This window comes from Euprymna scolopes, chromosome 11, assembly GCF_053919585.1.
Source record: "Euprymna scolopes isolate OS-2025 chromosome 11, ASM5391958v1, whole genome shotgun sequence".
NCBI classification, from domain to species: domain Eukaryota; kingdom Metazoa; phylum Mollusca; class Cephalopoda; order Sepiida; family Sepiolidae; genus Euprymna; species Euprymna scolopes.
In genome coordinates, this window is record NC_136492.1 from 2259276 (window position 1) to 2280242 (window position 20967).

The following is a 20967-nucleotide window of genomic DNA, read 5'->3' on the forward strand; positions in this document are numbered from 1 at the left end:
TTATATATATTTTATATCTTAATATTTTTTTATATTTTTATATCTTAATATTTTTTTATATATTTTATATCTTAATATGTTTTTATATATTTTTTATATCTTAATATAGACTCCATTTTCAGTTAAGCTTTTGAATATACATTTGATCAATCCACCTTTTATTCCTACTCCTGATGTTTGGATATTTGCATTTTAATATAAACTACATTTTCAATTGATTATGAGTTGGAATATAATTTTGATCAACCTAGATTTCTTTTTAAGAAATATCTAAAAAATATTTTCTTGGAATTTCATTTTGTAATCAGATTATTTCACTGTTCTTTCTGAGATACATCGTCTTTCTTATACTCTAACTCTAATCTTTGACTGTTTGAGTTAAAGAAAAACAATGATTTTCAGATTGTCAAGTTCACTGCGTCGTCGAAGCACACATAACAAAAATCTGTCCTGTTCTCTTTTCGACATCATCGCAAATGTTGTTTTTTTTTTTCTAGGTGTGTCTGCTGAAGAGCTGAAGGCCAATCTGTCGTCTCTCCCGAACGCAAAAGTTTATCTGAAGGAGGAAATCCCCGAAGAGTTCCATTACAAGCACAACCGACGTATCCAACCTTTGTTGATTGTGTCCGACAACGGTTATTCAATCGTGTATAATCACAAAAATTATACAAGTGAGTAAATTTTGCAAATCACTTTAAAAAATATTGACATTTTTTTTTTTTAATTTCACCCCAAACAAGGCAGTGCACCTCTTGGCATAAGAGGCTGCTATTTGGGACCAAATCTACAGCCTTACATTTCGATGATGTTAATCATCTCGTCAGGATTCAATAATCAACTCTATATATGTATTGAGCACTTTTGAAAAGATAATGGTTTTCTACTTCAATATATTTGAACTTATTTAATTAACATTAATTTCTATAGCACATAAACATTGACTTTAACGTACACACCTACAGTGTATCACAAAAGTGAGTACACCCCTCACATTTCAAATATTTAAGTATATCTCTTCATGGGACTACATTGATGAAATGATTTTTTGACACAATGAAAAGTAGTCTGTCTGCAGCATATATAACAGTTAATTTATTTTCCTCTCAGAATAACTGAAAATATAGCCATTAAAAGCTAAATCCCTGGCAACAAAAGTGAGTACACTCCTAAGAAACTACACCCTTAAATGTCTAAATTGAGTACCGCTTTTTTCATCCAAAATGTCATGTGACTCATTAGTGTAACTGTGCCAAGTGTCATAGGGAGCAGGTGTATTCAAATTTGCAGTGCAGCTCTCACATCCTCTCTTACCAGTCACTGAAAATTCCAACATGGTACCACATGGTAAAGAACTCTCTGAGGATCTTAAAAAACATTGTTGCGCTACATAAAGATGGCCAAGGCTACAAAATTGCTAACACCTTGAAACTGAGCTGTAGCACAATGGCTAACATCATCCAGCATTTTAAAAGAGCAGGGTCCACTTAGAGCAGGCCTCGGGTCGGTTATCCAAAGAAGCTGAGCGCACTTGCTGAGCATCACATCCGAATGCTTTCTTTGAATGATCGGCATAGATTAAAGAGGTTGGGGCTCAGTATGTTAGCGTTCAGACCATACACCGCACACTACATCAAATTGGTGTGTGTGGCTGTCACCCCAGGAGGAAGCCTCTTCTGAAGGTAATGCTCAAGAAAGCCCGCAATCAGTTTGCTGAAGGTGTGTCAACAAAGCCCATAGATTACTAGAACCATGTCCTATGGTCTGATGAGACAAAATTTAATTTGTTGGTTCTGATGACGTTAAGCATGTGTGGCGGTGACCAGGTGAGGAGTACAAAGATAAGTGTGTCATGCCTACAGTCAAGCATGGTGGTGGGAATGTCATCGTCTGGGGCTGCAGGCGTGCTGCCGGTATTGGAGTATTACGTTTCATTGGGGGAAACATGAACTTCAACATGTACTGTCAAACACTGCAGCAGAGCATGATCCCCTCCCTCAGCAGAGCATGATCCCCTCCCTCAGCAGAGCATGATCCCCTCCCTCAGCAGAGCATGATCTCCTCCCTCAGCAGAGCATGATCCCCTCCCTCAGCAGAGCATGATCCCCTCCCTCAGCAGAGCATGATCCCCTCCCTCAGCAGAGCATGATCTCCTCCCAGAACCTGGGTCATAGTGCAATGTTCCAGCATGACAATGCCCCAAAACACACATTGAAGATAACGACTGCTTTACTGAAAAGCTCACAGTAAAGGTGATGGACTGGCCAAGTATGTCTCCAGACTTGAACCCAATAGAACATCTTTGGGGCATCCTCAAACAGAAAGTGGAAGTGCACAAATTTCAAATATCCGCCAGCTCCACGACGTCGTAATTGAAAAGTGGAAGAGCATTCCAGGGACTACATGTGAAGCTCTGGTAAACTCCATGTCCAGGAGAGTAAAGGCAGTTTTGGATAATGATGGTGGCCACACAAAATATTGAAAGTTAACATGTATGTTAATATTGACAATTTTTCGTAAGGGTTGTACTCACTTTCGTTGCCAGGGATTTAGCTTTTAATGGCTATATTTTGAGTGATTTTGAGGGGAAAATACTCTGTTATATATACTGCAGACAGACTACTTTTTATTGTGTTAAAAAAATCATTTTTTTTTCAATGTTGGCCTATGAAGAGATGTACTTAAGTATTTGAAGAAATGTGTGGGGTGTACTCACTTTTGTGATACACTGCGTGTGTGTGTATATATATATATATATATATATATATATATATATATATATATATACTAGCAAGCTACCCAGCATTGCCCAGTCGTAAAATATGCATAAATATTATATAAAGAAACTGAGATATGTGTGTGTGAGTATTGTTTTTTATAAACAGTTCATTTTTTGTAAGTAAAAAAAAAAAATGAATACTAGAGCTGAGATCGAAACCAAAACCATAAGACAGTGAGTAAAGTTTGATAACCATTAGACTAGCTTGCCATGTATTTAAAAGTGTTTTCAAACCTTGTGAAACAGTTGACAAACAGATAAAAATCTGATCCCCCCCCCAGTACCAATTTTTCAATTTTTATCTTCGAGCAGCCCATTTTTTCCGGATGAAAACAAATTAAAAAGTTTTCCACGTCTGAATATCCTATATACCAAATTTCAAGTCTGTAGATGAAAAAATTGTTTATATAGGTTGAGAAGTGAACTCGCACACACATTTTCACTTTGATAGATATATATACTTCTATAAATTTGGATTTTTTGTGCATTGATATTCATACGAAAAACCCTTTTTCTATTTATTAAAAAAGAAAATACAACTTTGCTATATATGGGTTGTTGAATTGCATTCATCTGCAAAAGATCTTGCTAATTTGCATATTCTTTTAAACATTAATTTTAATTCCCTATTAGTTTTTTCATTTTTCTTATGTAATGATCAGCTTTAGTTAACTATTACGTGTAATTATATTCATGCAGATATTCTACATGATTTATTCTTGTGTAATATTTGCGTAAAAAGCTTATAGTAAACACAAACCTCTTTCTATATATATTTATGAATGCGTATATATATTTGTTTAAAAAATTTTATCTACCAAACTCCTCTGTCAGTTTTTGGTCTACAGACATGAAGCTTCATATATAAGGTATTCAAACCCATACAAAACTTTATATTTGGGTTTCAGCCAGGGAAAATCGGTGCAAAAGTGTGAAAATTAAAAAAATGAAATTTGTCATTACAAATATGCATGCGTAACGTAATAGCTTTTGGTTCATGTTTTAATTTTTAGCCTTGCAGCAAACATGTCTTCATAGCTCAGGCATTAATGTCAAAGGAAAAAATAAATCATAAGCTAAACGTTTTGGTTTCGATTCTTGTTGCTGGTGTATGAGTTTTTTTTGTTTTGTTTTTTAACTTTTTAAATTATCACTATATATCGGGTCCAATATAATATAATAAATACAAAATTTGCCTTAATCAAAATATATTTAAGCAAGTATATATGTCATCTGCATACAGTACTGTTTTGCTGTATCACAGCTCATCATTGAAGCTAGACTAGCACCCATCCTTAACTGGGGATTAAACCTACAATCATCTAGTTGATAGTTGTCAGTTCTAATCTTCAGCTGTCCCAGAATGGTAACATTAGTTTCTCAGAACAGTTTAGCAGCATCATTTCTATGTTTCTTCCTCATCAGCAAAAAGATGGGGAGTAGTCATATTTTCACTTTCGGGTTGGATGAAAGTACACTTTGTTTTTAAACAATCTGTTGCCAAACATTAAACAAAATGTTTAAATTAATCCATTAAATAATTGTTTTTTTTTTGTTTTTTGTTTTTTTCAGATCTTGGAGATCATGGTTATAACAATTCTCTCGCAGACATGCATCCGTTTTTTATGGCCACCGGTCCCCACTTCAAAAAGAATGCTTCCGTAGACATGTTCCATAGTGTTGATGTGTACCCTATGATGTGCGCTATTCTCCGTTTGAAACCAGCTCCAAACAATGGCACTTTGAAAATTGTGAGCGCGCTCTTTGAAACGGTGGATAACGAAAGTTTCACAACGTTTGTTACATGTAAGTGCAGTTGATTTGGGTTTTTTTTTTTTAATCTTTTAAATGGTGTATTATGCTGTAAACTCATGATGTGATACTGTTAATGCTGCCCCCCCCCCCAGGATACAAAGAAGGAATGGAGTATAACAAGACTAAATAGGATTATCAGTAGAACAAAGGCATAGGTAGTTGTTCACCAACACGCACACAAAACAGAACTGAGTTTGGCAAAAACATTTTTATAGACTTGTTATAACCTTGCAGTTGATATCGTGTTTAAATTTTGTAAATTTGAAACCTTTTTGTGCTTAAATGGTGCATTATGCTATCGTTGGCAACTGTCCGTTTTGTGTGAAGCTACATATCCTGGGCAGGGTGATATGGGAGGATAACTGTTGCCTATCCAGCAATTCCCCTCCCCCTCTTCATGAAGCCAGAAAGTTGGTCAATACAGCTTGGCTCTAACTGTACCAGTTGCCAGTGATGACAATATAAAATTGGGCTGCCTTAGGGACTCCATCTTAGAACTGCACGCCTGTGGAACTCTGTTCCGTCTGCCTGCTTCCCTCCGGACTACAACTTGGATGTCTTCAAGTCTAATGTTAACAAATTCCTAATGAACCGCCCCCCCCCTAATTAAACACTTCATAAAATCTCCTCACTAACGTGATGTACTTGCAATAACCCTTATCCCTGAGTGGCTTCCGGGCCTTGATAAGTGGTGATCACTGTGTAAAAAAAAAAAAAAAAAAAATCTCCGGATTTTCTGTTAGGGTTTGCTATTTTAGTCTTTCCCCTGATGGGGTAATCCCACAAGGCAGCGAAGGTTTTTAGTCGGTTGCCTTCTCCTAGGTGAGTTACCATCCAAAGTTGATGATCTCCGCCTGCCCAAAGTGACCGTGAAACGCCCTTGCCCCTTCTCCCAGTTAATACAAATGGTTTCGCCGGGCTTAGTTGCTAAACCACATGAGAAGGCCAGGAGCTGGACGGTTGCCAGAGATTATTTGAGATGTACACCTGAGGGCATTTTTTAGGGAGAAGGACTCGTGGTTGTGACAACCTTTGAAACCAACGCTGTAAACTCCTGATGATGGATAAAATAACACGTGTTTGTTAAAAAAATAAAACTTTAAACGAGATTAAGTTCGGACACGTGGACGTGGACGTACTACTAATATCAGGGTGACAGGCAAGTTCTTGCAGTTTTGAACTTTTAAATTCAGATGAACATATCTCGGCTCAAACAAAAATTTATTGATCGAAATAAGCATCATCAGAATCAACAAAACAAGCATATTTATTTCAATAACATAAAAATCTTGCGTTCTGGTCGTGATGAAGCCGCCAAAGGCGTTTTTTGATATCACTTAGGTTTTTGAAGCATTTCCCAAACAGAAAGTTGTCAAGATGTAAAAGTGATGGTTGGTGAAAGGTCTGGAGAGTATGGCATATGAGTCAGTTTTGTAGATCAATTTGTTCAACTTTTGCGGTTGGGCATTGTCGTGGAAGAGAATTGGATCTTTTCTTTTGATTAATGCTGGATGTTGTTGTCGAAGTTTCTGATGAATTTCATCCATTTGTTGACAGTACTTCATTCAAAAAACTAATGAGATCTGTCGCAGACTATCAAACAGCATTACCTTCTTTTGGTGCAACTCTGGCTTCAGGAAGTGTCATAGAGCTTCGTCGATATCTAACCACTGAGATGAGCATCGCCAGTTGTCATAAGGAATCCACTTTTCATCACAAGTCACAACCTGGTCGCGAAACAGGTCGCTCTTGTTGCGTAAAAGAAGGGAAGATGGCACTTCAGAATGGCGTCCCTTTTAGTTGTCGTTTAATTTGTGAGGCATCCATTTATTAATCTTTTTTGTCTTCCCGATCCCTCAAGTGGTTGGAAATTGTTGTATACGTTACATCTAATTCAGAAGTTCTCGAACAATTGTATGTGAATTGGCTTCGACTAAGGCTCTTAATTGATCATTGTCAGTATCCGATAGCCGACCTGTGTTCGTTACAACTCTACTTTCAACCGAGTCATTGTTTGTTTCGTTCACCACACTCTTTTCTTCTATCTCTTCTTTTACACACTTCCGTTCGCTTTAGTGACTAAAAATCGTCTGTCCTCCCGCTTTCCTTTCCTCGTTATTTATGGAATCAGGGTACGAGATTCCCTGAGATTCCACGAGACTTTTTTCCACATAAACGCATGCGGGCGCCATCTTGATTCTCAATTTGTGCTTTGCATGCACAAACGCGCAGCCGCTTTAACGGTAAGCCGCCACTTTCTCCACACGACCACTATATTCATTTTCAAAACTTTCATAGCCGCCACGAAATTTCTTAAACCACAATTTGTTGACAGTACTTCATTCAAAAAACTGATGAGATCTGTCGCAGACTATCAAACAGCATTACCTTCTTTTGGTGCAACTCTGGCTTCGGGAAGTGTCATGGAGGTTCGTCAGCATCTAACCACTGAAATGAGCATCGCCAGTTGTCATAAGGAATCCACTTTTCATCACAAGTCACAACCTGGTCGCGAAACAGGTCGCTCTTGTTGCGTAAAAGAAGGGAAGATGGAACTTCATAATGGCGTCCCTTTTAGTTGTCGTTTAATTTGTGAGGCACCCATTTATTAATCTTTTTTGTCTTCCTGATCCCTCAAGTGGTTGGAAATTGTCGTATACGTTACATCTAATTCAAAAACAAGTTCTCGAACAATTGTATGTGAATTGGCTTCGACTAAGGCTCTTAATTGATCATTGTCAACATCCGATAGCCGACCACTATATTCATCTTCAAAACTTTCGTAGCCGCCACAAAATTTCTTAAACCACAATTGTGCTCTGTGTTCAGTAGTGGTTCCTGTGTTGTATAGCAGGGTATCAAAATCTGTATACATCGAATAGGAGTTCAGATTAGAAAAATATATGAGAGAAGAGTTCATACCTTTTTTATTATAGGCCAGCGTCGTCTTCGGTGTCAATCACAGCTGTTGGATGCGAAATGAAATATACATATACGACGGTTTACAACATAACATAAAACATACTGGAATTTTGACAAGTGATTCTGGGAGACCACACAACAACCATTTGTATTTTTTAGTATATAAATTTAGTCCAGTTGTCTCATGTTTCCCCAGGAGTCTGCCTTTATGACTTTACATCCTCTTTTTTCCTACAGCCTCCGCTTCTAGGCTGAGTTTTGGAGCAGGTTCTCTCTCATCCCACTGGGTGCCGAAAACTCCTTGACTGACTAAAACTTGTTTTTGACCTGTCAGTTCCAGTACCTCCTTGGTGTCCTTTCTAACCTTGGAATGGTTCTGGAGCATTGCTTCATTGATGACATCTCTTGGGTTGCAGTATGTGGCATGGCCAAACCAGCAAAGTCTCCTCTTTAAAAGAGATTGGTTGAGGGGATAAGTTTCCGAACTTTGGTATTCGAGATGAAATAGTGCCAGCTGATCCACAGAATTCACAGTCAAAAGATGTATCGGTTGAACATTTCTAGCTTACATACAATATCGATATTTATTCACAAGGTCAATATCTCGGAAAAAATAATGGTTTTATTTTCTGAGATTTATTCAACAAAGTACATACCTTTCTGAATTTTTCAGATGAGGATTGGTTATTCGTATTATTTGCATTCATCGGATTACTGTTCTCATCTTGAGTGTGATTTTCACAAAGTTTTGGTCGATGTAACCTCTGATCTTCTTCAGCTGTATCTTGTCAAACTTCGAGAATGTTTCTGTCGAACTCTGGAATTTGGACGGAATTTTGAGCGGAACCTTTTATTTGCTTCATACATCAGCCACGACTGGATAGAGGTCCTAAGTAATTCGCAAATTATATTTTTCGGTCGCCATGGCTGATGAAACAAGAGCACGCATGAAGTAAATAAAGGGTTTTGATCGAAATTCCTTTCCAAATTCCCGAGTTTGACCAAGATACACCTGAAGAAGGTCGAAGATTACATCAACCGAAACGTGAAAATCACTCAAGAAGAGAACAATAGTCCAATGAATACAAATTATACAAAAGTACAAAACAAAATTAATTGACAAAAATTTTATTTCAAATAAAATCCAATAATCCAACAAGTAGACGTGTGACTGAACAGCAGAGGCTTTGTCATTTTCAAAACTGGCTCCAACTAGATTTTCTGCAAAAAAATAGGAATAATCACAAAAATTAAAGTACAAAGAGATATACGCACGCACACACATATATATACATTCACAATTTTTTTATACCATGAGCTGGTAAGGCACTTCCAAGTAACTCAATGATTTTAAACATCTCGTTCAAAAACTCTGTTCCGTCTGCCTGCTTCCCACCGGAGTACAACTTGGATGTGTTCAAGTCCAATGTTAACAAATTCCTAATGAACCGCCCCTTTAAGTAAACACTTCATCAAATCTCCACACTAACGTAATGTACTTGCAATAACCCTTATCCCTGAGTGGCTTCTGGGCCTTGATAAGTGGTGATCACTGTTAAAAAAAAAAAAAAAAAAAAAAGCAGCAGCATTAGCAAATTGTTGGACTGAACCGCAAGCAAACATCAAAAACATGAAAAAGTGAAAAAAAAGGAATCCGTGCAATCAAATTGATCTGAAAATTTTGCCTATTAGGATCAAACTGTAACAGAAATGGCAGAAAAATAAAACTTTAAGCTGATTATTAAAACATAGGCCAGGCATTTTTGTCTTAAATAAACTCTAATTAACATTGGCACCTCCCCCTTAAAGTGTTCATCTATACTCCTATAAATTTTTTTTTTTATTTTTGTGGGTTGATATTAAAAATCCTTTCTTCTATTTATTTAAAAAGAAAATGCAACTTTTTTATATATTAGTCGTGGAATTGCATTCGCTAGAAAAACATCTAATTTGCATATTTCTTTAAACACTCATTTTAATTTAACTCCCTATTAGTTTTTTTTTTTTCTTATGGGATGATCTTTCCAGTTACTAATTACAAAATAATTTCTACCTTCGAAATGTAGACATACCTAGATGTAAAAGATCTTTCTACTCCAGTAGTTTCTTCCCCAGAACCGCTAGACTTTGGAATTCCATTCCAGGTCCCTGCTTCCCTAACTGTACTGACGTGCAGAAGTTCAAGTGCAATGTGAACCGACATCTTGCTGCCAAAATCCCTACATAGTACCCCAGTAGTTGTTGCCCCTGATAGTAGCCCCCTACACCAAAGTGGCAATGTGCCTTGTTTGGGGTGAAAATGTAATTAAAAAAAAAAAAAAATTTTCGGCCTTTCTCATCGGCTGAGAACTGAAACAACTTATTAAAAAACAAACGCATCAGACCTTCACAAACATGGTGTCTCTCTCTGCAAGAAGGAATCGTTTTATAAATATTAAACAAACTACAAAAACTCTTAACTGCTCATAATCGTTATTTTACGTATTAATACCCTTACCGTTACCTACAGACATTGTCAACACGACACTAACCCCCTTAAAAAAACATCTCTCATACAAACATAATTAACATTTACGATAGCTTTATTTTTTTTTGGGGGGGGGGGTCTTCACCTCTCTGTACCAAACAGTGAACAATGCTATGTTTTCTTTTTTTATTTTAGTTTGTTTTATAACGGGTCGTTCATTTTTTTCGATTTAAACATTTTTTTTTTTTTTACTTTGAATTCTTTCCAATACTTAACCTAAAAAAAAAAAAAATACAATACTTGAAAAGAATTTTAAAAAATCGCATTTATGGTTTGCATTGTTTCTTTTCTTTACACAGATTTAATTATAACCGTAAACTGACATTTTATTTACTTCAAAATCTCCTCCTGTGTGATTTTAAGCCTTTTATAGGCATGTTTGTGTGTGTGTGTTTTGTGTGGGTTTTTGTTTGCTTGTGTGTGCGTGTGTCTTGCTATCTAATGTTAAAACCGAGAGATCTTTTTTAAGATTCTGACCGTCCCCCTAAGTGCAATTGAAATTGTTTTTCATGAGTCTAGCTGCTCTTATAATTACTGGAATGATAGCGATCTTCCTAAGATTCCAGTTTCTATTTATTTTATATGTAAAACCTTCTATTCTGTTGACTTTTCCCTCATAGTTCTATTTAACCAAGCATCATATATATACTAGCAAAAATACCCGCACTTCCTCCTTGTCCTATTGTGCTATTTTCTTTATTTTTTCTTTACACAGTTAACTATAATGCTTGACTCTAACATTTAATCATAATGGTAAATTGACATTTTATGTACTTATGTGTGATTTTAAAGCCTTTATACTGTCTACTCCTTACTATTTTCGAAGCGTGTGTGTGGATGTGTGACTTTGTGCATGTGTGCATAAGTTTGGTTGTGTATGTGAGCGTTTGTGTGTATTTGTATGTGTGCGTGTTTATGTTTATTTTGTGTATGCATGTGTGTTTTTTCCGTGCCTGCGTGAGTTTGTTTGTGAGTGTGTGCATATTTGTTTTTTGTGTATGCGTGTATTTTCGATGTGTGTGTTTGTATGTTTTCTTTCCCTGTGTGTGTGTGTGCGCATGCATGTGTCTCTGTGATACAAGTCAATCTACTACTTGCATCAACCCGACTCATGCATGGCTGGGCGGGTACAGCTATTATAATAATAAATACGAAATCTGCATTAATCAGAATATCATATTTAAGTGTATTTTATGCCCGGGCAATTCCGGGTGGTCTGCTAGTGTACCATAAACTAAACATAAACTTATATCTTAATTTTTGTTAAATAAATTCATTTTTTTTTCTGTTCTTTTTTATCTTTCATGAATGAATTTTTGTGTTTTGGTAAACAAATTTTTTTTTTTTTTTTTTATAAAATTTTTGGTAAATGACTTTTTTTCTTTAGAAACTAAATTTTTTCTTTAAATTTTGGCAAATAATTTTTTTTTTTAATTTTGGCAAATGAATTTTTTTTTACTTTTAAATTTTGGTAAATGATTTTTTTTTTACTTTTAAATTTTGGCAAATGAATTTTTTTTTAATTTTAAATTTTGGTAAATGATTTTTTTTTTCTTTAAATTTTGGTAAATGATTTTTTTTTCTTTAAATTTTGGTAAATGATTTTTTTTTTAATTTTGGCAAATGAATTTCTTTTTACTTTTAAATTTTGGTAAATGATTTTTTTTTTCTTTAAATTTTGGTAAATGATTTTTTTTTTCTTTAAATTTTGGTAAATGATTTTTTTTTTCTTTAAATTTTGGTAAATGATTTTTTTTTTTTTTAAATTTTGGCAAATGAATTTTTTTTTTTTTAAAATTTTGGTAAATGATTTTTTTTTTTTTTAAATTTTGGCAAATGAATTTTTTTTTCTTTAAATTTTGGTAAATGATTTTTTTTTTTTTTAAATTTTGGCAAATGAATTTTTTTTTTTCTTTAAATTTTGGCAAATGATTTTTTTTTTTTTTAAATTTTGGTAAATGATTTTTTTTTTTCTTTAAATTTTGGTAAATGATTTTTTTTTTTCTTTAAATTTTGGCAAATGAATTTTTTTTTCTTTAAATTTTGGTAAATGAATTTTTTTTTCTTTAAATTTTGGTAAATGATTTTTTTTTTTTTTAAATTTTGGCAAATGAATTTTTTTTTTCTTTAAATTTTGGTAAATGATTTTTTTTTTAATTTTGGCAAATGAATTTCTTTTTTTAAAATTTTGGCAAATGAATTTTTTTTTTCTTTAAATTTTGGTAAATGATTTTTTTTTTTTTTAAATTTTGGCAAATGAATTTTTTTTTTCTTTAAATTTTGGTAAATGATTTTTTTTTTCTTTAAATTTTGGTAAATGATTTTTTTTTTAATTTTGGCAAATGAATTTCTTTTTTTTTTTAAATTTTGGCAAATGAATTTTTTTTTTCTTTAAATTTTGGTAAATGATTTTTTTTTTAATTTTGGCAAATGAATTTCTTTTTTTTTTTAAATTTTGGCAAATGAATTTTTTTTTTCTTTAAATTTTGGTAAATGATTTTTTTTTTTTTTAAATTTTGGCAAATGAATTTTTTTTTTCTTTAAATTTTGGTAAATGATTTTTTTTTTCTTTAAATTTTGGTAAATGATTTTTTTTTTAATTTTGGCAAATGAATTTCTTTTTTTTTTTAAATTTTGGTAAATGATTTTTTTTTTAAATTTTGGCAAATGAATTTTTTTTTTTTTTAAATTTTGGTAAATGATTTTTTTTTTTCTTTAAATTTTGGTAAATGATTTTTTTTTTTCTTTACATTTTGGCAAATGAATTTTTTTTCTTTAAATTTTGGCAAATGATTTTTTTTTTAATTTTGGTAACAGAATCTTAATTTTTATTTTGGTGAAAGAATTTGGTAAATTTTTTTTTTTGTGATTTGGTGAAAGATTTTTAAAATTTTTTTTTTGTGATTTGGTGATTTTTAAATTTTATTAAAACTTTTGTTTTTAGATATTGTACTCCTGGCTTTGACTGCAACTGTTGTGGTTGTTTTTGCCGTTGGGGCATGTCGGCAACATCGGTTCGTGAATCGCAAACACATGACTTTCCACGGAGCAGGATTCAAATATTCAGTCACCCCTGCTCATCATACGCAGACATCATTGTTATCCGACTCTGAAGATGACAATGTCTTACCTTAAAAGACATAAAACAGAAATTCTGTTTCAATTAAAAACAAATTTTTAGAGGTTTGCATATCACCTGTATCCATTTTTAATTCGATGACCGGTACATTTCTGAAAATTCTGCAATATCATCTTGCAACTCAAAATGTGATGACCAGTTTTTATTAATATTTCATTTTTATTTTTTTTCAGCAATTCTCTGGTTCACCTGATGTACAAAATAATAGATTCCAAGTGCTTTTTTGTCCATATTAATAATTAATTTATTTGATTTGGGTGTATATCACGTGTAATACCAAAATGGGATCAAATTGGAAACGGTTTTTATTTCGAGAATTCTTTTAAAATTTTTTTTTTGGTGTTTGTCCAAAATTCCGTCATATTAAGGAATAATTTATATGATGTTACGCACTTGAGAAGAAATGAAAATATATTTTTTTTAAAAATTACGTAAATTGATCATTTTTATAATTAAAATAAGTGATTAATAGGAATTTGTAAGAATTACAGTAAAGATGTTACAAATTTGAATTATCTCCCCCTTTTTTTTTTTTTTGCTTTGTTTTGGAGACTTTTAAAAATGGTATTGTGAGACAGTAACTTATTGGGTAATCATAAAATTTGATTTTCTTATTTAAAACAAAGAACTATTTGATCGATTTACACAATATTTTCTTCCCTATATCATCCAGAGTTTTCTTCATGATGTCTGCTTTAATTATGTGACGTCATGTGACGTGGCACCAAAAGTAAATCCAATCATAAATAATTTTTATTAAAAAAAAATTTTTTTTTTTTTTTTTTGTACCTAGCCAGAATTAAAGATTTGTATGATGCACATGTCTGTGGTGAAACAAAAATGTCATATTCCAAAAGTCATGTAAATTTACCAAGTAAATTTATTTTTTCTAAATAAAATAATTTTTTAAGTGATTAATGGTAATTTGTAGGCATTGAATGTTTGAATTATTGTTGAATTATCTCGCTTGATCTTTGAAAGTATTTTCAAAATAATGTCCTGATACTGTCGCTCCTCAGTTAGCGATTACATAATTTTTGGAATATGATATTTTCTTTCCATCAGTTTTTCTTTTTTAATTTAGGTGTAAATCTGGACATGCACTTTTTTTTTTTTTTTTTTTTTTTTTTTTTTTTATGATTCGCTTGAAACGAAACTGAAGGTTTGCATATCATGTAACGCACTTACATATTTTCCCATCGGATTTTTTTCATCCGAAATGCAATCGAAAATTATTTTCAAGTCTTTGTTGATTTGAATATCAATTAAAAAAAAAAAAATAACAAAAATTGATTAAATATTTCTTTTTCGTGTCCGAATTACAAATGAACATCTATGACATTTTTTTTTTTTTTTTAAATAAGTGGTTGTCCCACAGAACTACCTCATCTGGTGTTATATTTGGGAACTTTCCTTCTCCGAGACTAATTCCTCACCAAAGCATGGAAGCTGAGCTTACCCTACTATTTAGCCCGTAGCTGGAGGGAGAATATATGGATTCATACATTTTTCAAACATATAAGAAAAATTGATGAAAAAAATAAGAATTGAGTAAACATATATTATATTATATTATTATTAAATTAAATTCTATTATTATTAAATTATTAAACCTGTATTATAATATTCTACTTGTTTCTTCCTTAGTCTGTACGATACACTTTAAAAAAGGCCAAATATAATTTTTGAATGCCAAACTGCTTTAAAAAAATAAATAAATAAAATAAAGGCCAAATTTAGCAACCTGGGACAAGAATTAATGACTTTCCTTTAATGTAGCCTCTCAAAAAGGTCGAATTTGTCTTTAAAAAAAAAAAAATTTGCAACTCTGGACAAGAATGAGTGACCTCCTTTAGATGTAGCCTCGTTTTCAAATATTATAATTTATGATCATTGTTGTAATGGTGTGAAAAAGAAACTTATTTCGACATGCAGTGATTTTTTTTTTTTTTTTTTTTTTCACCGACAAAAGAAATTGCTAAAATTTTGCATAAAAAGGGAACATTTGAAAGAAATGGGGCAAAAGGAGTGTCTGCAATGGGATGTTGGACTGAAGAATTAAATTAAAGATTGTCCTCTACAATATGATTTTATTATTTGTATCAAATTCTTTAGCACAATATTACTTTCTGAGTATTTAATAGTATTTATTAATTTATCTCAGTCAGTTGTTTATTTGAAATACAATGGACACTATTTTCCTAGAAATTTTGATGAACTCACATTTACTGCTAACCAGTGATACATTTTTAAAATTTTTATTAATGCCTATTTTCTGATGAAAAGAGCTTATCTTAGAAAATTCATGGGTTAAAGACTTTTCTTGATTATAATTTCTTGTTTGAATTTTTGGTGATTTAGAAAATATTTCAATTTATTTAATTTTTATTTTCTTCATCAATTTTTTTTTTTGTTTTATTGAACTTTCTATTTCCTGAATAGATTCTAAGATAATGTCTTATTCTTATCATAATTTAATTTCAGTCTATATAAAATGGTAATCTATGAACACTACGTACCTCCAACGTGCGCCACAGTTTTAACCCCCCCCCCCTTATATTAACACAAGGTAATTGTAATTTAATTTAATATTATCATTCTAACTTTTTTACCATTTAATAGAAAAAGCTTCAAATAAACTAATATTTTTTTTTAAATTTTTTACAGCATACAAAAATAATGAAAATGCGAGACAAAAATCGTGTTTACATTATCGACGCATTGAAACAACATTCCTATGTAGTGACGTTTTTTAAGCCGTTCACACACCCATGTTTTAAAAATCTAGTAAAAATCAAATAATAATCATATTTACCTGAAATTTTCGATATTCAATCATTATTAAATAAACTTACATATTAAAAGTAGGTTTCGTTAAATATATTAGCGGAAATATATATATATATATATATTTTTTTTTTTTTAGGTGTTCTACCCTCCCCCTATATTTCATGGTCCGAAAACTAAGCAAAATAAATGTGGGTTGATAAGTTTAAACATTTTTTAAAGCTGAAAAGATCAAATAATTAAAAAATAGTAATTTTTATATATATAACTACTTCATTTACTTACACTATATATATATATATATATATATATATATATATATATATATAAAATCCTGTTATTTATTTCACTTACCTCAAAGTTGTAAATAAAATTAGACATATAAATTCAATATTATGTTAAAAAAAAACACTTTCTGGATAATCTTTTTCTCAGTAATATAATTATATATATATATATATTAGTGTTAGGACGATTAATCAGTATCAGAAAAATTGATGCCCATTTCAAATGCCAAAACGATTATTTTTTTTTTTTTTTATTTTAAAATCTTTCATTGCTGGTAATAATGATAAAATAAATATTTATTGATTTTATAAAACCAATAAATCTAAAATCGATAGATTGTTCTCCACAAGTGTATTTTAATGTTTAAGAAAATATCTGCATTATTTAACATCTGTTTTTACGAAGATCGGGAAAAATAACGATCTTACAGTTAAATAATTAGAGATTTATAAAGAATCGAAATCGGTAATTGTATCAGAATCGGGAAGTTAGCACAGAATCGGTAATTGTATTGGAATCAGAGAAAAATATTGGAATCGTCCCATCACTAATATATATATATATATATATATATATGGTGGAGAGGAAATTGGGTCAGACTATATATATATGTATATATAATATATATATGTATATATAATATATATATGTATATATAATATATATATGTATATATAATATATATATGTATATATAATATATATATGTATATATAATATATATATGTATATAGAATATATATATGTATATAGAATATATATATGTATATATAATATATATATGTATATAGAATATATATATGTATATAGAATATATATATGTATATATAATATATATATGTATATAGAATATATATATGTATATAGAATATATATAATATATATATGGATATATATATGTATATATATGGATATATATATGTATATATATGGATATATAATATATATATGTCTTCACCAATTTCGGTTAACTTTTTCCTTTCCATCATCTGCCTTATTTCAAATTGTCTGAAATATTGTTTTCTGACATCCTCATTATCATATGTATTCATTTGTACTCCCTCTTTTCTTTCTTTTCTCTCTCTGACTACACAAACTTTCTTCTAAAACCCTTCTCGCTCCCACGCTTTCTCTCATTCCCTTTAATGTTTTATACATCTTCGGCTCCAACAAACTTTTAACCCCCCCCCTCCTTTCTCAATGGAAAACAGCCGTAAAAGTTTTTGCCTTTCGACTTATCATTAAGACCTTTAAACCATGCTATACGTTAGACATGCTAAAATATTTTGTCCTCTAAAATTATAAAAAGTTTTTTTAATTTTCAACATTTTTTCTTGCTTGATGAGATCAGTAATGATCGAAACGGTCTGCACATCGTAGCAAGATATGACTATATTTACATAAAGAAAATAAAAAATATATATATATAAAGTTTTGCTCATTTTAGCACTTTACTGCAATTTCAGGATTTAAATATGGAATTCTTTTAATAAATTCTTGAACATTTTGGGACCACTTTGGTTATAATCGATTAATAATTTATAATTCTAAGTGATTTCTCGAACATACGCATATATACACTACATCAACATCAACATCAAAATAGTTTGTTTTTTTTATTTAGTTATTAAATGAACAAAATGTCAGCAAGATATGTTTAACAGTGCTTTTTTTTTTTTTTTTTCTTAGTCTTTCCGATTTTACATCATGACTTGTAGCCAGTCTGACCTTGTACCAGACTTGGTTGTATGTGCATAAGAAATCGATGAGTTACCAGACGTAAAAAAATGATGTAAATTTTCAACTTGTTTGCGTTATCAACCGTCATCAAAAAATAAGCATTCCAGCGTAATTATGAGGGATTTTCATTGTGCGTGTGATATTTTATGTTAGTGTGTATATAGTATATTGTATTTGAGTGTGTGCTGCATATATTATGTGTGTGTGTGTATATATATATATATATATATATATATATATATATATATATATATATTAAAAAGGAATATTCAATGATGGTGTCTATTGATCTAAGTTTGAAGAGTATATAGACCATAGACCAGTGGGTCTCAACCATTTTTTTTTTTTTTTTTTTTTTTTTTTTTTTGTCTTGATGGACCCCCTCATAACTATTGGTCGTAGTATTGGAGGGCGATGGTCAGACAGACAATATAATAGAAAAAGAACCAACTTTCTGGGGCGCATATTTAAAATATTTAAAACCAGTTCTTATTTTTTTTTTTTTTTTTGTTGTTTTCAAGATAATTTAATTAAATTTTTTTAAATCTATAAAAAACATTCAAATACGTTTGAATGTTTACTTCAGCTTTTTTCACGTCAAACAAAAATTACAGTAGAAATTAAATTTTTAATCATAAAAACCATTTGTAGTTGGTTTTATTTTATGGACCACCAAAATATTGTGGATCCCCAATTTGTTACATTTTTCCTGTGGACCCTCAGAAATATTCCATGGACCCCGGTCAAGAACCCCTAGCAGAGACTGTGAATCGACAGCCCATTATGGCATTTTCTTGTCACCATCTGATGTTGATTCCCATGTAAACATTCTTCAAACTTGGATATGCATAATATATATATTTATTTATACAAACATTATTGGTTACATATGTGCATACCTGTTTCAGCAGTGCCTCTTTTCAAAGAGCCTACTTCATCAGGCCAAAAATCATTATCAGGACTAATGATTTTTGGCCTGATGAAGTAGACTCTCTAAAAAGAGGTACTACTGAAACAGATATGCACATATGTAACCAATAATGTTTGTATAAATAAACATTATATAATGCCCTATTTATTGATCGAGCACTCTTTAATGAACACAGGAGTTTCGGTGGATTTATATCTAGGAAACTAAACTATACAATTCTATATATGTCATCTCTAATGTTTGTGGCAGAGAACCCGAGCAAAGTGCTTGATTATAAAGAAAACTGTATAAAAAGCGTAATCTTCATTTGCGTGTTACAGAAGATCAGAAAACATTGGTACCGTCAGTTTCAAATCTATCACAAAAGGAATCGGTCTCTGGTCACTTATGCTGGACTCTATTTAGTGGATGTTTATTTCTGTTGCACTGTAAACGACGTTCTGCACACTGCTTAGGATTCTCTGTTGACTTGTAATCTACACAGTATCCTCTGCAGCTGGCAGGACACCATTTACGGTGCAACAGACATAAACATGGGCTAAAGAGTCCAACATAAGTGACCAGAAACTGATCCCTTTTGTGATAGATTTGAAACTGACGGTACCAATGGTTCTTTTTTCTGATCTTCTCTATGTAAATGTGTGAGCCTGTGTATATGTATATATTTTTTTTTCTTTTAAGTGTTAGAAAATCATTTTTTATATTGAATCCTAGCATGATAGAAATATGCTCAATATATATATATATATATATATATATATATATATATATATATATATATTACTATAACTTTTTATATATGTTTAGGATGATCCTTGTTTCCTATTTAACAATTTACGTGAAGTTTTTTTTTTTTTTTATATAGTTGAATTCTCTTTTGTAATTGTAGATTTTTTTTGGAAGTCGGCTTATGCAAGTGCAAAGTCTGCGATAGGTTAATTTTAGTTTCTTTTTGTTCCGGTAATTTAAACTGCATTTTTTATTTTTACTATTTTCATTCAAAGCTTCCTTAGAATATTGTATGTATGTATATATATATATATATATATATATATATATATATAAACAAATGAGAAGTCTACATTCTAAATTTCGAGATGTTTACCATCTTATCATTTATTCCTGCATAATTTTTGTCAGCGCCTGTTTTGTAGCACAAAATCATAAAATAATATAATTGCAACTTCTGTCCCATTTTCGGATTTTTGTAGTCATCCTCATATTCCTTTATTCTTTTTTAAAGTTGATAAGTTCTTTTTCTTCTGATGAGTTAAGGGCAAAATAAATTCAAGAATTGACATAATTATATGAATTATTCTGCGTTACGAAACAGGTGAATTGTGCATGTTAATGTACTTGAAGGAATAAATTGTAAGATGGTCAACATCTTAAAAATTTGGAAAATAGAATTTTGTCATTTATTTGTATATGCTCTGTAGTTACATTGAGCTTCATAAATTAAAGGATTGGTATAAATAAAAGATGAAATATAATTAAATAAATATATTTCCCCATATATATATATATATATATATATATATATATAAGAGCAAACAGTTAATAAAACATGTTAAAAAAACACATTGAAAAAGAGTTAAAAACATATTTAATTTGAAAAGGAAACACTAGATAAATGGATAGTCCTTAATCCGCGGAGTTTCAAAGAAATACTTTCCTTCTCATCAGAGGGTAGGATTTAGCAAAATGCGGGATCGGATTTTGCATGCAAAAGTATTTGATGAAACTGCAAGTAAGTCAAAGATCTTACTTGAAAACAAAAAGTGAAGCAGAGGGAATATGGTGAAGAAAAGATTTCACTTGAATGGATAGTCTGGTGAAAGGTAAATTATCCAATGACGGTAAAATCCAAAAATGCAAATCCAAGAAAGTTAATTAAATTTCCAAGGGAATCGTGTAATTGGAAGATGGTCTAAAATAATCCAAAAGGCAGAAATCTGGGGAATAGTTCACAAATAGGTACAAGGAAATGGGGAAAGAATTACAATAATATTATTAAAAGAAAGATAAGATATGCATTATACT

General features: G+C 31.2%; 1 protein-coding gene across 1 annotated transcript in view; it reads left to right on the forward strand.

Annotated features, from left to right (window-relative positions):
• Positions 1 to 13578, forward strand: part of LOC145287722 (bis(5'-adenosyl)-triphosphatase enpp4-like) — an 88609-nt gene extending 75031 nt beyond the window's left edge. The window contains exons 2-4 of the mRNA XM_080135473.1: positions 498 to 671; positions 4349 to 4582; positions 12985 to 13578. Coding sequence (XP_079991599.1) covers positions 498 to 671; positions 4349 to 4582; positions 12985 to 13175 — 599 coding nt within the window. The 3' untranslated portion in view covers positions 13176 to 13578. The remainder of the gene's footprint in view (positions 1 to 497; positions 672 to 4348; positions 4583 to 12984) is intronic.
• Positions 13579 to 20967: the final 7389 nt, after the last annotated feature.